At 47.1% G+C, this 17,410-nt stretch overlaps 1 protein-coding gene across 1 annotated transcript in view; it reads left to right on the top strand.

Moving 5' to 3' along the window:
* The first annotated feature begins 836 nt into the window (after positions 1-836).
* Positions 837-17,410, top strand: part of TSPAN16 (tetraspanin 16) — a 24,379-nt gene continuing 7,805 nt past the window's right edge. Inside the window, 7 exon segments of the mRNA XM_061189052.1 lie at positions 837-905; positions 3,893-4,087; positions 7,526-7,600; positions 9,420-9,456; positions 9,459-9,523; positions 11,970-12,116; positions 14,670-14,753. Of these exon segments, the coding sequence (XP_061045035.1) occupies positions 837-905; positions 3,893-4,087; positions 7,526-7,600; positions 9,420-9,456; positions 9,459-9,523; positions 11,970-12,116; positions 14,670-14,753 (672 nt within the window).

Here is a 17,410-nt window from a genome sequence, read left to right as displayed (position 1 = left end):
CTCTGTGCCTCTGTTATCATCAAGAAAGGCGCAGTGATCAATGACACATGAGCTTAAGGACTATATCTTCATCAGCTGTGGCCAACCAGGCCTCAGATGCAGAAAGTACAGGCTTTCAGGTGGGAAGGGGTCAGAGGTTCCTACCTCTGTGTCACTCTTGGAGCTCCAAAGGCCAGCCTTGGCCCTGCTTCCTGTGTGGCCTCGGGCAGTTACTTTGGCCTCTCTGAGCCCTGTGAGAAGGATGAGCCAAGTGAGCTAACGTGTAGGCAGGGACTTGGGGAACATGATGGCTTGTAGCTAGATCCTTGCTTCATGGAACCTCTTCATTCACTCCACAGCGGTTTCTTGAGCACCACTGTGTACAAGGCTTTGGGAACAAAGCCATGAGTAGGACAGTCCAGGCTCCTGTTCACTCGGAGCCTCCAGTCTAGCGGGTGCATCAACCACACGAGTGGTCAGTGCTGAGCACTGTGCCCGCAGGGCCCGGGTGGCATCTGGAGGGGTACCAGGGTGGCACACTGTACCTCTTCTGCACCCCTGGTGTGGCTTATTTGGAGGATGGAGGATGAGGAACCAGCAGGGCGCAGTTTGGGGCACCTGCTTCCCTGGCACCGGGAACCTTGCTCCAGTGTCTGATTGTTATATGATAAAGGCTGTGACAGAAGAGGGGCAGCCGCTGGGACCCCTCCCCGGCAGAGGATCAGGCAGCCAGGAGAGAGAGGGGCAGAGCAAAGCAGCTTTGATGCCCCCGACCCCAGACCTCTACCATCTTGGGAAACAGTATCCCAGAGGTTTAGGAAGATGCTGACTTAAATGGGCTCCCCAGTCTGGCCGACATGGCTGAAACGCACACTCCGTATTATTCCTTGAAGAAACTGTTATCTTTCTTCAACGGTGTTATGGCTGTAAGTATGTCACAACCTGGGCCCTGGGGATTTGCAGCCCTTCCTCCACAACTGGCTCGTTCAAAGACAGAAATAAGTTGATCCAAATTCACTGGCATCCGGATCTGTGGTCCCCAGGGAAGCAGGAGGGATGTAGGGCAGACAGACAAGGAGCAGGACACACTGGGAACAGGCGAGCCTCCATCGACCCAGAGCTGCTGAAATCAAGCAGAAGAGTGTGATCTGGGGGACCTGGGGTCCGTGGCGGAAGAACTTGGCTCTAAAGAAAATCCTGCAGAAAGCTAAGTTGTTAAGGAAGGCAGGAGGGAATGGTTCTTCTCTTGGTCCTTTACATGTTTCAAACCATTTTTTTCTTACTATAAAAGTAACCCAAAATATGCACTGCTAAAGAAGTAATTGCTTTTAATAGTAAAACAGTATGAGGAAAGGCCGCCAGGGAAGAGGAGGAAATTAACTATCACTCTTTACCTGTGGCTGTATCATTTTGATGGGAATTAAACAAGATAATGCATTTAAAGGGCTGATGCTTGTCATTGGAACATGGCTCAATAAATATCATTATATCCTTCCAGACTTTTCTATGTAACTTTTAAAAACAGCAAAACAAACATGGGATGCTAATGCTTTACAATCCTCATTTTTTTCTCTTTTAAAAAATTGTTTTTCATCCTTTTAAATAGACTTTTTTAAGAGCAGTTTTAGGTTCACAGCAAAATTGAGCAGAGGGTACAGAGATGTCCCATATAAGCCCTGCCCCTGCACACACAGCCTCCCCTACTGTCAACATTCCCCATCAGAGTGGTACATTTGTTATAATGAACCTACACTGATATCATTAGAACCTAAAGTCTACAGTTTATATGAAAGTTCACTCTTGTTGTTGTATTTTATTTATTTTTTTGGCTGAGGTCCGTGGCATGCGGGATCTTAGTTCCCTGACCAGGGATCGAACCCGTGTCCCCTGCAATGGAAGAGCGGAGTCCTAACCACTGGACTGCCAGGGAATTCCTGGTGTTGTACATTCCCTGGTTTTGACTAGTGTATCCACCATGTCAGCATCGCATGAGTAGCTTCACTGCCCTAAAAATCCTCCGTGCTCCACCCATCAGCCCTCTTTCCCCACTGAGCCCTGGCAACCACTGATCCTTCTTCTGTCTCCATAGTTTTGCCTTTTCCAGAATGTCATATACTTGGAATCGTAAACCATGTAGCCTTTTCAGATTGGCTTCTTCCACTCAGCAATATGCCTGTAAGTTTCCTCTATGTTTTTTCCTGGCTTGATAGCTCATTTCTTTTTAGTGCCAATATTCCATTGTCTGGATGTACCACAGTTTATTTATCCATTCATATGCTGAAAGCCATCTTGGTGGCTTTCAAGTTTTGGCAATTATGGATAAAGTTGCTAGAAACATCCATGTGCAGGTTTTTATGTGAACATGAGTTTTCAACTCCGTTAGATTAATACCCAAGGACTGTTGACAATCTACTTTTTAAAAAAAATTTAGGCCTAATAAATAAATAAATTAATTAAAATAAATAAATAAATTTAGGCCTTAAAAACATTTTTCTGTATCAATAAACATTCTCCTACCACAGAAGTCAGCAAAGTACAGTCTTGTAAATAGATTGATAGATAAAATTTATTTGTAAATAAAATAAATTCGTTTATGGATCGTGTATGGCTGCTTTTCCACTACACTGGCTGTTTCATTTCAACCGAGACTGCATGGCCTTCAAAGCTCACAATATCGGGTACCTTTGCAAAAAAATTTGCCACCCCCTGTCTTACAAGCATCATTTAAAATAACTGTCTAGGGACTTCCCTGGTGGCGCAGTGGTTAAGAATCTGCCTGCCAATACAGGGGACACGGGTTTGATCCCTGGTCCGGGAAGATCCCATGTGCCGCGGAGCAACTAAGCCCGTGTGCCACAACTACTGAGCCTGCGCTCTAGAGCCCGCGAGCCACAACTACTGAGCCCGCATGCCACAACTACTGAAGTCCATGCACCTAGAGCCCGTGCTTTGCAACAAGAGAAGCCATCGCAATGAGAAGCCCACTCACCGCAACGAAGAGTAGCCCCTGCTTGCCGCAACTAGAGAAAGCCCGCATGCAGCAACGAAGACCCAACACAACAACAACAAAAATAAATAAATAAATAAATTTATAAAATAAAAAAACTCTCTAGGATTCCATTGCATGGCTGTACCATGATTTACCTACCCAATCTGTTATTAGTTGCTTCAGTTACTTCCAACATTTTGTCCTTAATGAACATCCCTGAGCATCCTGGTTTTGAGGCATATATGTGACTATTTTCCCTAGGTTTAATGTCTAGAAATGGAATTTCTAGGTAAAAGATTTTACCATAAAACCTTTAAGGTTTTAAATATGAATTGCAAAATGTCCTCCTGCCACGACTGCCCCCCCGCCAAAAGAAAGGTTGTTACCTGGTAGCAATGTATGAAAATGTTTCAGGACTTCCCTGGTGGTACAGTGGTTAAGAATCTGTCTGTCAATGCAGGGGACATGGGTTCGAGCCCTAGTCTGGGAAGATCCCACATGCCACAGAGCAACTAAGCCAGTGCGCCACAACTACTGAGCCTGTGCTCTAGAGCCCGTGAGCCACAACTACTGAGCCCGCGTGCCACAACTACTGAAGCCTGTGAGCCTAGAGCCCATGCTCCACAACAAGACAAGTCACCTCAATGAGAAGCCCACGCACCGCAATGAAGAGTAGCCCCTGCTCGATGCAACTAAAGAAAGCCCACATGCAGCAACAAAGACCCAACACAGTCAAAACTAAAATAAATTAAAAAAAAAAAAAAGAAAAGGAAATATTTCTCCACACCCTCACCGACTCCAGGTATTATCATTTTTGAAATGTTTTTGCTGATTTTATTGGCCTTTGCTCCTCCTCCCCCCTCCCCCAGGAGATTTGTATACAACTAACAGATTGCTTTTCCCTGTATGTTTTCTGTTCTAAAGCTCTCTGGCGTGATCCTCAACGGCCTGGGCATCTATGTCAGTTTCAGAGGGGCTGTTCTGATGGTCCTCGGCCTGTCCTCTGCATACCTGTTTCACATTGGCTACCTGTGCCTGGTGATGGGCTGCATCACAGTGCTGCTTGGCTTTGCTGGGTGGCACAGAGCAACCAAAGAAAGCCGAGGCACCCTCTTGTTTGTAAGTTGGATCTGCACACAGACCCCACAACTTCCCCATCGTGTCTGAATCCTTCCTTGCACGTGTTGCAAACTCCTTTGATTGATACTGTTTATGGTGTCTTGTTTGAGGGCATCAGACTCATCCATCTTTTCCTTTATGATGGGTCTCATTTAGAACCCCTCCTCTACCCAAGCACATAAATTATACTCTCCTAGGTTTTCTTTCCATAATTTTAAGTCTTGCTTTCTCACTCTTAGCTCTTTAGCCTTTTGTCGTGTGTGTTTTCTCGTGTGTGTGGTGTGAGGTAGGGGTCTGATTTGATTTTTTTTTTTTTTTTTCCCATTTGGTGACACACTGTTGCATTTACCAACTGGTCCGTCCAGTCCTCCTCTGTCTATGCTAGTTTCCATTATGCTCAAGTCTGTTCTGTGCACACTGCTTTGTTCCATTGGCCCATGTGTATATCCCCCACTAACACAACACTATTGTAATTGCCATGCAGCACAAGTACATGTTCAGATACATGGGGTATGAATATTTCGAGCATGATCATGCAAATAGCATGTCACAGATTTTGCATGTCCTACTCATTCTCACATATAGCCTTGGCCAAATGTCTCCCCAGAGTCCAGCTCCGAGAGCCCCCATTCCCACTTCCCTTAAAATCTTGTCTGAGCTCATCATCCCACCCAAAGCTGCATCTGTGTCCAGCATCTTTTGTTTTCCTTCCGCCACTGTGTTGCTGCAAAACTCCAGCAATTTCAGTTTGGGGGTTTCAGGGAGATCCTTGCTCTAGCCATCTCCCAGAGCATAAACAGCCCCGACTGTTAAAGCACCCACCCTCACTTTCCTCCTCCCTGAATCTCCATCATCTCTCATTTTCTTTCCTCCTTTTTTCTATAAATTTATTTACTTATTTATTTTTGGTGGCGTTGGGTCTCCGTTGCTGCGCGTGGGCTTTCTCTAGTTGCAGCGAGTGGGGGCTACTCTTCATTGCAGTGCTTGGGCTTCTCACTGTGGTGGCTTCTTTTGTTGCAGAGCACGGGCTCTAGGCTTGTGGGCTTCAGTAGTTGTGGCACGTGGGCTCAGTAGTTGTGGCTCGCAGGCTCTAGAGCTCAGGCTCGGTTGTTGTGGCAAACGGGCTTAGTTGCTCTGCGGCATGTGGGATCTTCCTGGACCAGGGATCAAACCCGTGTCCCCTGTATTGGCAGGCAGATTCTTAACCACTGCGCCACCAGGGAAGTCCTCGTTTTCTTTCTTAATTACTTCATTCAGCAAAGATTTATTGAACAGGTGCTGTGTCTGCAAGATTTCGTTTTCTCTTCAGTAGAATGTGGACACTATTTTATCCATGTTTTAACTCGGAGGAATCAAAGAGTACTCTCTCTCACACCCCACGTCCAGCCCACTGGCAAATCCGATCGACCTTACCCTCAGCATCTGGTCCGTCCAAAGTTGATGGCGTTGGGAGCCACGAAGGGTTCTGAGCAGAATCTTGCCCTGACTCAGGTGCTCACAGGCGCCCTCTGGCGGCTATGGAGGGAACAGAGTGTAGGGGGGACCAGGGTGGAGGGACTGTATTGGTCCAGATGGGAGATGGTGGGGGCTGGACCCGGTGGGGCCAGGAGGGGGTGAGAAGTGGGCAGATTCTGGATAGACTCTGAAGATGGAGCCAGTAGGACTTGCCAATGCCTGGATATCTGTCCTCTGGACGCTCCAGTCATCCAGAGGTTGGGAAATATTATTTTTCTTTTTTAAAAATATTTATTTACTTGGTTGCGCCGGGTCTTAGTTGCAGCATGTGGGCTCCTTAGTTGTGGCATGCAAACTCTAAGTTGCGGCATGCGTGTGGGATCTAGTTCCCTGACCAGGGATGAACCCAGACCCCCTGCATTGGGAGCGCAGAGTCTTAACCACTGGACCACCAGGGAAGTCCCGGGAAATATTATTTTTTAATTATTTTTTATTTTTGGTCACGCAGTGGCGGCTTGAGAGATCTTAGTTCCCCCAACAGGGATCGAACCCAGGCCCCCAGCAGTGGAAGCACGGATTCCTAAACACTGGACCACCAGGGAATTCCCAGGAAATACTAATATTAATAGGAATTCTCAGAATCTGATACAGGAGCCACATGTCTGGGGTCTCACAACTGCCTTCATGTTTCTTCCGGTCGACTGTGGGGACCCCTGAGGTGTATCCACTGTGCTTTCCTGCCTCTCTGTGTCAAGGCCAGATAAGCCCAGCCATCGGCCAGTCTGGCGACTCAAAGCCTGAATTATCAAAGAGATTTTAATGATAATGATAATAATAATAGGCATAGATAGAAATAGATGAAAGGGGAGACAGGAGCTGACCTTCCTTTGACACCCCCTCCCCCAATCTGGTCTCTAGAAGCTCCACAGAACCCACTGAGACCCCCTGAGCTGGTCCCACCCCTCCGTTGTGCAGATGGGGAAACTGAGGCTCTGGAGGGAAGCAGCTTTTCCTCGATGGATAACTTGAAGTCCCCCCACCCCCGCTTACAGCATTTCCCACTGTTTCCCACCAGGCATGTGAATTTCATCGGAAACATGAGGCATTCTCCCCTGGCACCCACCCTCCTGTCATCCGGTATCTCCCCTTCAGTCCAGTCACCCCTCCCCACAATTTTTTTTTCTGAGGTTTCTTGGCCCTGTCTCTGTTTTTTGTTTTGCTTTGTTTTGTTTTTGTTTTTGTTTTTTTTGGCCTTGCAGCACGGCTTTAGGGATCTTAGTGCCCCAACCAGGGATCGAACCGGGCCCTCGGCAGTGAAAGCACTGAGTTCTAACCACTGGAATTCCCTCCTGCCTCTGTTTGGTGTCCCCCGCTGTCCCTCCTCCCTTTCCGTCAGCCCCTGCTGTCTCCACACACCGCTGGAAGTCGCCTCTTAGGCCTCCCAGACTCTCAGAAAGTGCTGGCCGTGAAATGGGGTTCCAGCTATTATTATTATTTTTAAAATAAATTTATTTATTTATTCATTTTTTGGCTGCTTTGGGTCTTTGTTGCGGTGCGTGGGCTTCTCACGGCGGTGGCTTCTCTTGTTGCAGAGCACGGGCTCTAGGCACGTGGGCTTCAGTCCTCGGGGCACGCAGGCTCAGTAGTTGTGGTGCACAGGGTTAGTTGCTCCGTGGCACGTAGGATCCTCCCGGACCAGGGCTCGAACCCGTGTCCCCTGAATTGGCAGGCGGATTCTTAACCACTGCGCCACCAGGGAAGTCCCTGCAGCTATTACTGATAGCTCCTAAGAATATCCCACTGCCAGCATCCTGGACAACATTCAGGAATGCGACACCTGGAAGAAATAAAATAACAACCCCCCCACCCCCCCGCCCCCAGGCGTGTGTTCTTTCAAAATGGAGAGGCCATGGTGGCCTGGGGATGGAGTGGAAGGACTCCCAGCAGGCTCCCACCCCCCACTCCCCACCCTGTGTCTTCCAGTGTTTCTCGGTCATGGTCATCATTCTCATCGTGGAAATCATTGTCGCCACAGTGGTCCTTGCCTTCTTTCCGATTGTAAGTACAGCTCGGCTTCTCTCACTCTGCATTAGAAATAAACAGAATCAATAGAAGTCCCTCCCCTCTCCCCGGGAGGCTCCCACGCTCGCCAGGATCCGGTGATGGTGGGAGACTGAGTCTCCAGAGATAGGGTGAAAAGCCGGAAACCTCAGCCCTGCCTTCAAAGCCTCCCCCTCAAGAAACTGCGGAGTGAATTGGACCACCTCTCATTTGGGGGAGTAATGGGAAGTAATTGCTGGGGGAGTAATGGGAAGTATTTGCTGGAGGAGTAAGGGGAAAAGCTGTGAAGTTTCTTGGGGTTATGAAATGAGTTCAAAATAGACGGCTATTTAGCAAGATCCATCAAAATGACAAAGCACGGACACTTTGACCCAACCATCCAAGGATATGCTTGTTTGTGTGCAGCATGACATACATACCAGGGTGTGAAAAAGATTGCTGCCGGCCTAGTGAGCATCAGTTTGGGGCGGGGGGAGTTTATAATGTATAATAATCCACACAAGGGAGTCTGATGCAGCTGGAAAGAAGGAAGGAGGAGGCTCTATATGCAGGAGATGGTACATTCTCCAGGACATAGTGCTGTCCCCCTTTGCGTCCCCCCAGAGACTCACCCTGAGAAGAGGATTTGAAGGCTCGTGATTTATTTGAGAGGTGATCCCAAGAAACACCTGTAGGGGACAGGGGCAGTGAGGCAGGGAAGGGAATGTAGCCCCTAAAAGCTGACACTGGGTGCAACTGGGCTCAGTCCTGGTGGGGGATGTCGGGGACGCAGCAAGGAGCACGCCATCTATTTTCTCCACCCAAGCGACTAGGGAGCTGCAGTATTAATCTAACACCTCCCATCAGTCATTGCTTAAGGGCTGCTCCCAGGGCGCATGCGTGCTGGGAGGCCGCTGCAAGAACCTCGGTTGCTGGGGGCTTCCCTGGGGGTCCAGTGGTTAAGACTCGGAGCTTCGACTGCAGGGGGCGCGAATTCCATTACCGCTCAGGGAACGAAGATCTTGAATGCAGCAAGGCGCGGCCAAAAAGTTAAAAAAAAAAAAAAAAAAAAAAAAGAACCTCGGTTGCTGGCAGCGGGAAGCCGGGCTCCGCAGCACAGAAATAAGAGAAGCCACCGCGATTTGAGCAGGGCACCGACAGCCACGGCTACTCGTGTTGCGAACAGCCGGATGCAGAACAATGAGAATAGAATAAAGCAAGGGGAACAATAATGAGGATATACTTTGCTTTGACACACATAGCGTATCTCTTTGGAGACACTGGAAACCGTAACAGTCGTGGTGGTGAAGTGGGAGAAACTTGTCGACTGGGAGAAAAAAGTGGGAGGGAGACTTTTCATGGTTTACCCTTCTGTGCTTTGTGAATTTTGAGCCGTGTGACTATTTCACCTCTTTGGGGAAAAAATGGTTTTCATTTAGAGCTCTATTTAAAAAATAGAAAATTAAAGTTGCCCCTTTTGTGCAGAGAGAAATTCAGTTGCTGAAGATGATATTCAAGTCCCTCATCGAGTTGCAGCCATAACGGGGGCGTAGCGGGCGTGTGGGCGATTCAAAAGAGCAGATGATTCAAAGCCGTTTGTGAGTTTGGATACAACCAGATGTGCTGGGCTCAAGACCCACGCTCTTCCCTGTGTCCCTCTCTCGGGGGCGATGGTAGCCTGAGTTCGTCCTCCTCCAGCGCAGACCCATGGCTGGGGGAGGGGCCATGAAGGAAGCAGAAGGGAAGCCCCCACCTCCCTCCTGAGTCCCCAAGAAACCTCACCAAATGGGGCACCTTGCTGTTTTCTGTGCTCACCGCTCCCTGTTTCATCTTTGAGGTTAGAAAAGTGGCCTTGGAGCACAACTTTGTGACCCTGAGAATTACAGAGGTTACAACGAGCCGGATGACTATTCCCTGGAATGGAATTTGGTCATGGAGAAGGTGAGATTCACATGCTTTTTTTTGTTTGTTTCATTTATTTTTATTGTAGTAAAAGATATATGACATAAGTTTATCATCTTACCATTTATAAGTGTCCAGTTCAGTGGCATTAAACACTTTCCTATGGTTGTGCAACCATCACCACCCTGCATCCCCAGAACTGAAACTCTGTCCCCATTAAACACTAAGGTTCCTTCCCCCAAACCCCCGTACCCACCTTCCTACATTCTACCATTCTCTAGGAATTTGACTCCTCTAGGGACCTCACATAAGTGGAATCATACAGTATTTGTCTTTTTGTGTCTGGCTTATTTCACTTAGCATCCTCAAGGTTCATTCATGTTGTAGCATGAACTTCCTTTTTAGGGCCGAATAATACTCCATTGTATGGATGGACCACATTTTATTTACCCCTTCCTCTGTCAATGGATACTTGGGTTGCTTCCACCTTTTGGCTATTGTGAATCATGCTGCTGTGAACATGGGTTTACAAATATCTCTTCGAGTCCCTGTTTTCAGTTCTTTTCAGTATATACCCAGAAATGGAACTGCTGGATCATCTGATAATTCTATGTTTAATTTTTGGGGGAACTTTCATACTGTTTTCCACAGCAGCTGCACCGTTTTACATTCCCATCAGCAATGAAGGCACAAGGATTCCAGTTTCTCCACATCTTTATCACCACTTGTTATTTTCTGTTTTTGTTTTTTGATAGTAGCCAATCTCATGGGTGTGAGGTGGTGAAACTTATATCTTGAGTCTTGGTGTTTAAGGAGCAGGACTGGCCTCCATGTGTCATCTAAGCTCTTGAGGCAGATGGTTGAGAAGGGTCTTTGAGGCTGGGGAGGGTGTGGAATGGAAAAGCCATTGCCTGTTTCTAGGAGTGTTTTCCATCTGAGTCTGGGGCCCAAGAACTGCTATGGGGTCAAGTTCAGGCTTGGGAGGGGGCACATGATGGGTAGGGGACTTGCCTACATCCCCGTTTTGGCTTCTGAAGCTTGAGGTGGTAGAAAGTACCTCTCATTCATTCATATAGTCCTTCCACTAATCTTTTTTTTTTTAATTTAAGTATAGTTTAAAAAAATTTTTTTTAATATTTATTTGGTTGCGCTGGGTCTTAGTTGCAGCAGGCAGGCTCCTTCACTGCGGCTTGCTGGCTCCTTAGTTGCGGCACGTGGGCTCCTTAGTTGTGGCATGCGAACTCTTAGTTGCGGCATGCATGTAGGATCTAGTTCCCTGACCAGGGATCGAAACCGGGCCCCCTGCATTGGGAGTGTGGAGTCCTAACCACTGCGCCACCAGGGAAGTCCCTATATCACAACTTCTTTATCCATTCCTCTGTTGATGGACCTTTAGGTTGCTGTCCTTCCACGAGTCTTTATTGAACACCTACTATGTGCTGGGCACTGTTCAGAGGTCTGGGGACAAAGCAGGGCACAAAACAAAATCCTTGCCCTGTGTTGCTGACACTCGAGTGGGGAGATGGAGAAAAAACCTCTAAGTAAACATTGGTGGCTGGGATGATAAGTGCCATGAAAAAGAAAGCAAGGCAGGGAAAGGGCAGAGAGAGTCAGGATTTTGTTTACTTGTAGGTGCTATTTGTCACCTATTTTCAGCACAGAGTGGGATGGCCTGTCCTAGCCTTTTTGTATTTAGTTGGGGATCATGTGATGAGCTCTGGCCAATGAGCTGGGAGGAGAAGTGATGTGAGTCACTTCCTGGCCAAATTATTTAATTACCAGTGTAGGGCCCTCTGGACCTTGCTTTCTTTTTTCCACAATAGTGGAATCATCTGGATGGTGGCTGCTTCACAAGCCTCAGTCCCTGAGAGACTTTGATAAATGGAGTTCCCCTGCCAGGTTGGTATGAGCATGTAGTGTGAGTGAGAGACGCACTGCTGAAATTGAAGGGCTGTTTGTTATGCAGCATCACTTAGCCTGGCCTGACTGATACAGGGCTGGTGGCTAACTTAGAAATTGGGGTCAGGGCAGGCCTTCCTGAGGAGGAACACTTGAACAGAGACCTGAATGAAGTGAGAGAGGGAGCTGTGCAGACATCTGATGGAACAGCATTCCAAAAAGAGGGAACAGCCATCTAAAGGCAGCAAGGCTGATGCTTACTAAGTGTATTTAAGAAACAGAGAGGAGATCAGTGTGGAGTTGAGTGAGTTCAAGAGAGAGCAGGGAGATGAGGACCTGAAGGTGACAGGGCAGATCATGCAGGGCCTTGTGGGCCACGGTGAGGAGTTCAGCTTTTACTCCCAAGTAAGATGACAGCCATGGAGGGTGCTAAGCCATGATGGGGTGGGGAAAGGGAGGCATTTAGCACAGGCATTGGAATATTGTGACTACTCTAAACAGTAGCCATGGTGACCATGATTTCTAGTGTTTTTATTATTTTGAAATTTGAAAGGGAGTCTTCAAGTGTTTATTCTCTTCTCTGCAGCTAAAGTGCTGTGGCATGAAGAACTACACAGATTTTCCATCCTTCGAAAGGATGACTGGCCACACCTACCCCAGGGGCTGCTATAAATCCATCGGGACCGTGGCCTGCGACGGGCACAACGTGTCTGCAGATGTCATCCACCAGGAGGTAACTTGACATTTTGTTAGGTGTCTAGGTAGACCCCGAGGGCTGGGGACTTTTATAAAAATTGCATTTTTGCAGGAACCCTAGCGATTTTGACCACAATTTCAGCTCATTTCGACCACACAGCCTAGGGTTACCATCCCCATATCACAGATGGGGAAACTGAGGCTGGGGAGGAGAGTGGTTCAAGGTCACATGGCTTTGGTAGAGCCGGGATTTGATCCATGTTCGCCTGTGTCCATTGCCTGGGTCACACTGCCTGCCTCACAGAGAAATCAAATTGCAGCAATAATGATGGAAAATGATTGTTCTGTAGATAGTGATGGCCGCCACATGACTGGGTACTCATTCAGTGAATTCAGTCTCCATCGCACCCCTTGAGGTGGGGACTGCCCTTCTCCCATTTTACAGATGAGGAGATTGAGGCACAGAGAGGTTCTCATAGCCAGGGAGGGGTGGAGCTGGGCTTCAAACCCCAGCCCTAGCTTCCCCACCCTTAACTTCTGCTGCAGGGGAATAAACACATGGGTCTTCCTTGAGAAATCAGGGTCATTCCTTAATTCATCCCTTCACACTGAATGTCTCTTGCTGGGTGAATTGGCCAGAGTGAGTCCCAGGCTATGGCCTCAGAGAGGGATGTGGCACCACACAGTGACCCACTGTGCCCTGTACAACCTGCCTGTCACCTCCTGACCTCCTCTCCTCCCACTCACCCCCTCACTCATTCCACTCTAGCCACACTGACCTCCTCGCTGTTGCACAAATACAGCAGGCACATGCTTGCCTCAGGGCCTTTGCATAGGCTGTACTTTTTTTTTTTTTTTTTTGGCCTTGCAGCTTGGCTTGCAGGATCTTAGTTCCCTGACCCAAGACTGAACCCGAGCCCCTCGGCAATGAAAGCACCAAGTCCTAACTACTGGACTGCCAGGGAATTCCCATGTTCTTTCAGCCTGGAATGCTCTTCCCCTAAACGTTTTCCTACCTCATCTCTTTCAAGTCCGTGCACAGTTGTCACTTCCTCAGTGAGGCTGTTCCTGAATCCCTATCTATAAAAGGATGCCCCCCATTCACCATCACACTCCATCTCCTTGCCCTGCGTTAGTGTCTGCCCAGTGCTTAATCACCACCTGACAAAGTCATTTCTGTACCTGTTTATTTTATTACCTGTTTTTCCCACTCAACTGTTAGCCCCACCAAGGCAGAAATGTTTTCTCTTTTGTACATTGCTGGGTTCCCAGCGCCCGTTTCAGTGCCCAGCACACAGTGGACACTTAAAAAAAAAGCCTATTAAATGAAAGGAGGCACTGAGCCCTTTGAATTCAAGATAACTCAAGCTTCCAGAAGAAAGGGGAGTATCTCAGTGGCTGCAGAAAGGGAAGTGAAGGTCTCATCACCTGCAGTGGCTGTTCTGCTCATTCACTGTGCCTGTTCTCTTAATCCCTCTGAGCTTCAGTTTCTTCACCCATAAAACAGAGAAAAGACTAGTACCCACTTTATGGGATTATAGTGAGAAAATACATGAAAATGGCTGAGAAGGTGCTGGATACATGTTAGCCCTTTAGTTCATATGTAAAGGGGACTTAGAAATAACTAACAGTTACTGAATGCTGGATATGTATCAGGCCACTGCTATGTACTTCATGTAGATTCTTTTTTTTAATCCTCACAAAAATCTTGTGAGGCAGATCCTATTGGTCCCATTTACAGTTGGGCAAAATGAGGCACAGAGAGGTGTAGTGACTTCTCCAAGGTCACACAGCTAGCAATAACTTGTGACATCTGATCATATTCTTTTTTTTTTAAATTTATTTATTTTTGGCTGTGTTGGGTCTTCGTTTCTGTGCGAGGGCTTTCTCCAGTTGCGGTGAGCGGGGGCCACTCTTCATCGCGGTGCACGGGCCTCTCACTATCGCGGCCTCTCTTGTTGCGGAGCACAGGCTCCAGACGCGCAGGCTCAGTAGTTGTGGCTCACGGGCCTAGTTGCTCCGTGGCATGTGGGATCTTCCCAGACCAGGGCTCAAACCCATGTCCCCTGCATTGGCAGGCAGATTCTCAACCACTGTGCCACCAGAGAAGCCTAATATTCTTTTTTTTAAATATATTTTTAAAATTTATTTATTTATTTAATTTTTGGCTGCGTTGGGTCTTAGTTGCAGCACGCAGGCTTAGTTGCCCCTTGGCATGTGGGATCTTAGTTCCCCGACCAGGGATCGAACCCTCATCCCCTGCACTGGAAGGCGGATTCTCAACCACTGGACCACCAGGGAAGTCCCTCTGGTCATATTCTTAATCAACACACTTGGATATCAACACAAATGGATACTAGGGAGTAAGTGGTATGTTCTGGGGTGGGGTGAGGGAATGAGGAGGCCAAGGAAGATGCTGGGGTGGGGGGAGAAGTCAAGTAAGGAAGAGCCAAGGTCCTTATGGCTGTGTCCTTTTCTCCTCCCTGAATCTGAGAGGAATGTTGGTGGTCCACCCATTGGGGGTTGATGGGGACTTGGAATCCAGGAGTCCCTAACCAGGTTCTGCCTGATTTGATGTTTGTATCTGCAGGGCTGTTTCCTTAAGCTCCTGAAAATAACCAAGACTCAGAGCATGAACCTGAGTGGGGGCTCTCTGGGGGCAGCAGTGATACAGGTAAGGTCCAGCTCCTTTGGGACACACCAGTCTCTTTTATTGAGCACCTACTGTGTGCCAAGCACTGTTAGGGACACTGGGGACAGAGCAGCGACAAAAGACAAAATCCCTTTTGGGACTTCCCTGGCGGTCCAGTGGTTAAAACTCCGTGCTCCCAATGCAGGGGGCACGGGTTTGATCCTTGGTCGGGGAACTAAGATCCCGCATGCAGCAGGGCATGGCCAAAAAATAAATAAATAATAATAATAATAATAATAAAGACAAAATCCCTACCATGGTGGAGCTGACATTCAGTGGGGGGGATGGATGATCATTTCAGTTTCAGATACCTGCTAGGAAGGAAGTAAAAGAGGGTGACGGGTTAGGGAAGGGAATCAGGGATGGCCTCCCTGGTGACATTTGACCAGTGACTGGAGGAGGTGAGGAAAAGCCATGTGTGTATATGGGAGTTGACAGAGGGAAGAGCTGGTGCAAAAGCACTGAGGCAGCAATAAGCATGGCTTTCTCAAGGACCAGCAGAGAGGCCCCTGCGGCTGGGCAGGGTGAGTAGGGGGAGATGAGGGCAAGGCCTTGTGGGCTACAGAGAGGGGCGTGGCTTTTATTCTGAGTATGATAGAAAGCCATTAGAAGGGTTTTAACATTCACTTTTTCACTCTACAAACCTTATTGAGCACCTACTGAGTCCAGGCCCTGTTGTAGGCACTGGGGATACAACAATAAACTAAACAGACAAAAATCCCTGCTCTCATGGGGATGACATTCTAATCAGCAGGGAGAAACAAAAAATACGATTTTTTTTTTTGGCTGCGCCAGGCGGCTTACAGGATCTCAGTTCCCCGACCAGGGATTGAACCTGGGTCACAGCAGTGAAAGTGCTGACTCATAACCACTAGACCACCAGGGAACTCCCAAAATATGGTTTTTTTAAATTAGAAAATTTATTGCATGATAGTGGTAAGAGTTAAGGAGAAATATAAAACTGGGAAGAAGAGAGAGGAGGTAATTTTAAGCAGGGTGATTTCATTACTGTTTACCTATAAAAGGGGCAAGGCATGAAGGTGCTGGGGGCCTCAGACCTAATTCAGGTGAAGAAAAACTTACTCCAGGGATATGCCCTGTCCACCCAGCTAATGAGTCTGGCTTACACTTATGTGGTAGGAGGCCTGTGTGGGAAAGTGCTGGGGCTCTGAACTCCAGCCCTGGTCATGTCACTCACTAGCTCTCTGACAGAGCATCAGGACCATGGCCTCCCTCATTTGTAAAATGGACTGCCCAATTTTTGTGAGTCATTCATGAGGTGCAGTATGTCAGAGGCTTTGCACAATGCCCTACCCACAGAAAGCATGAAGTGATTGTGGGAAGTTATTGTCATTAAGTCTAGGGAGGTCCTGCCCAAAGCAAGGATCACAGGAAGGCAGTGGCTGAAGGGTGATAAGGTCTCCATGCACCAGTAGAGATGCTCAAAGACTACTCATTATAGCAACACTATTCTCATTCCTGAGCCTTGTGCAAGGGGGAATCTTTGCTCAGAGCCCAGCCCAGATAGGCCCCAGGGAGAAAAGAATGAACATAAACTTGGGAAGTAAATGGAAGTTGTTTTCAATTCAACTGGTCCTGATTTTTTACACTATCCAGATTGTAAAAACAGAATGAAATATGATTTGTAATACACAGAATGGATAAAGCAATAAATAATGGCAGAATATTGCTCAACTTTCAAAAGCTAGATTTCCCTTTTGAAAAAAAGAAAATTCTCATCCCAAACACTAGCCTAAGCAAGCAGGGGCTTCAGTGGCTGCACAAAACAAAGACTTTGTGGAATTAGTTCCAGAGAGTCACTGAACAAGCAAACAGCAGCAGCAACAACCACAAGCAGCAACACAAAAAACCCTGGGGAGTAGGGGGAAGGGAGATCTGATTTTCAAAGTTACCACATTATATTTTTTAAATGTCCAGTTTTCAACAAAAAAATTGCAAAGAAACAAAATGCAAAGAAATGCAAAGAAACAGAAAAAGTGTGGCCAGTATACAGGAAAAAAAAAAATCAGTCAATAGAAACTGTCCTTGAGAAAACCCAGATGTTGGATTTACTAGACAAATACTTTAAATTAGGTATTATATATATGTTCAAAGAATTAAAGGAGACTCTCTAAAGAACTAAAGAAAAGTATGAGAATGATGTTTCATCAAATAGAAAAGATTAACAGAGACAGAAATGAGTTTTTAAAAGGAAGCAAATAGAAATTCTGGAGTTGAAGTGTACAAAAATTGAAATGGAAAATTCAGTAGAGTGGCCAACAACTGATTTTAGCTGGCAGGAGAAAGAATCAGTGAACTTGAAGATGAGTCAGTTGAGATTATTCAGTTGAGGAACAGAAAGAAAAAAGAATGAAGAAAAATGAACAGAGCCTCAGAGACATGTGCGACACAATCAGGCATACATACATATGTGCAATGGGATTCCAGAACAGGAGGAGGGAAAGAAAAAGACAAAAAGGATACTTGAAGAAATAATGGCCCCAAACTCCCCAAATTTGATGCAAAACATGGATCTACACATCCAAGAAGCTCAATGAACTCCAAGCAGTATCAACTCAAAGAGATCCATGTCTCAACATTGTATAATCAAACTGTAAAAAGAAAAAGATGAAGAGAGA

This window comes from Eubalaena glacialis, chromosome 4, assembly GCF_028564815.1.
Source record: "Eubalaena glacialis isolate mEubGla1 chromosome 4, mEubGla1.1.hap2.+ XY, whole genome shotgun sequence".
NCBI classification, from domain to species: domain Eukaryota; kingdom Metazoa; phylum Chordata; class Mammalia; order Artiodactyla; family Balaenidae; genus Eubalaena; species Eubalaena glacialis.
This window is presented reverse-complemented; position numbering and strand designations above follow the sequence as displayed.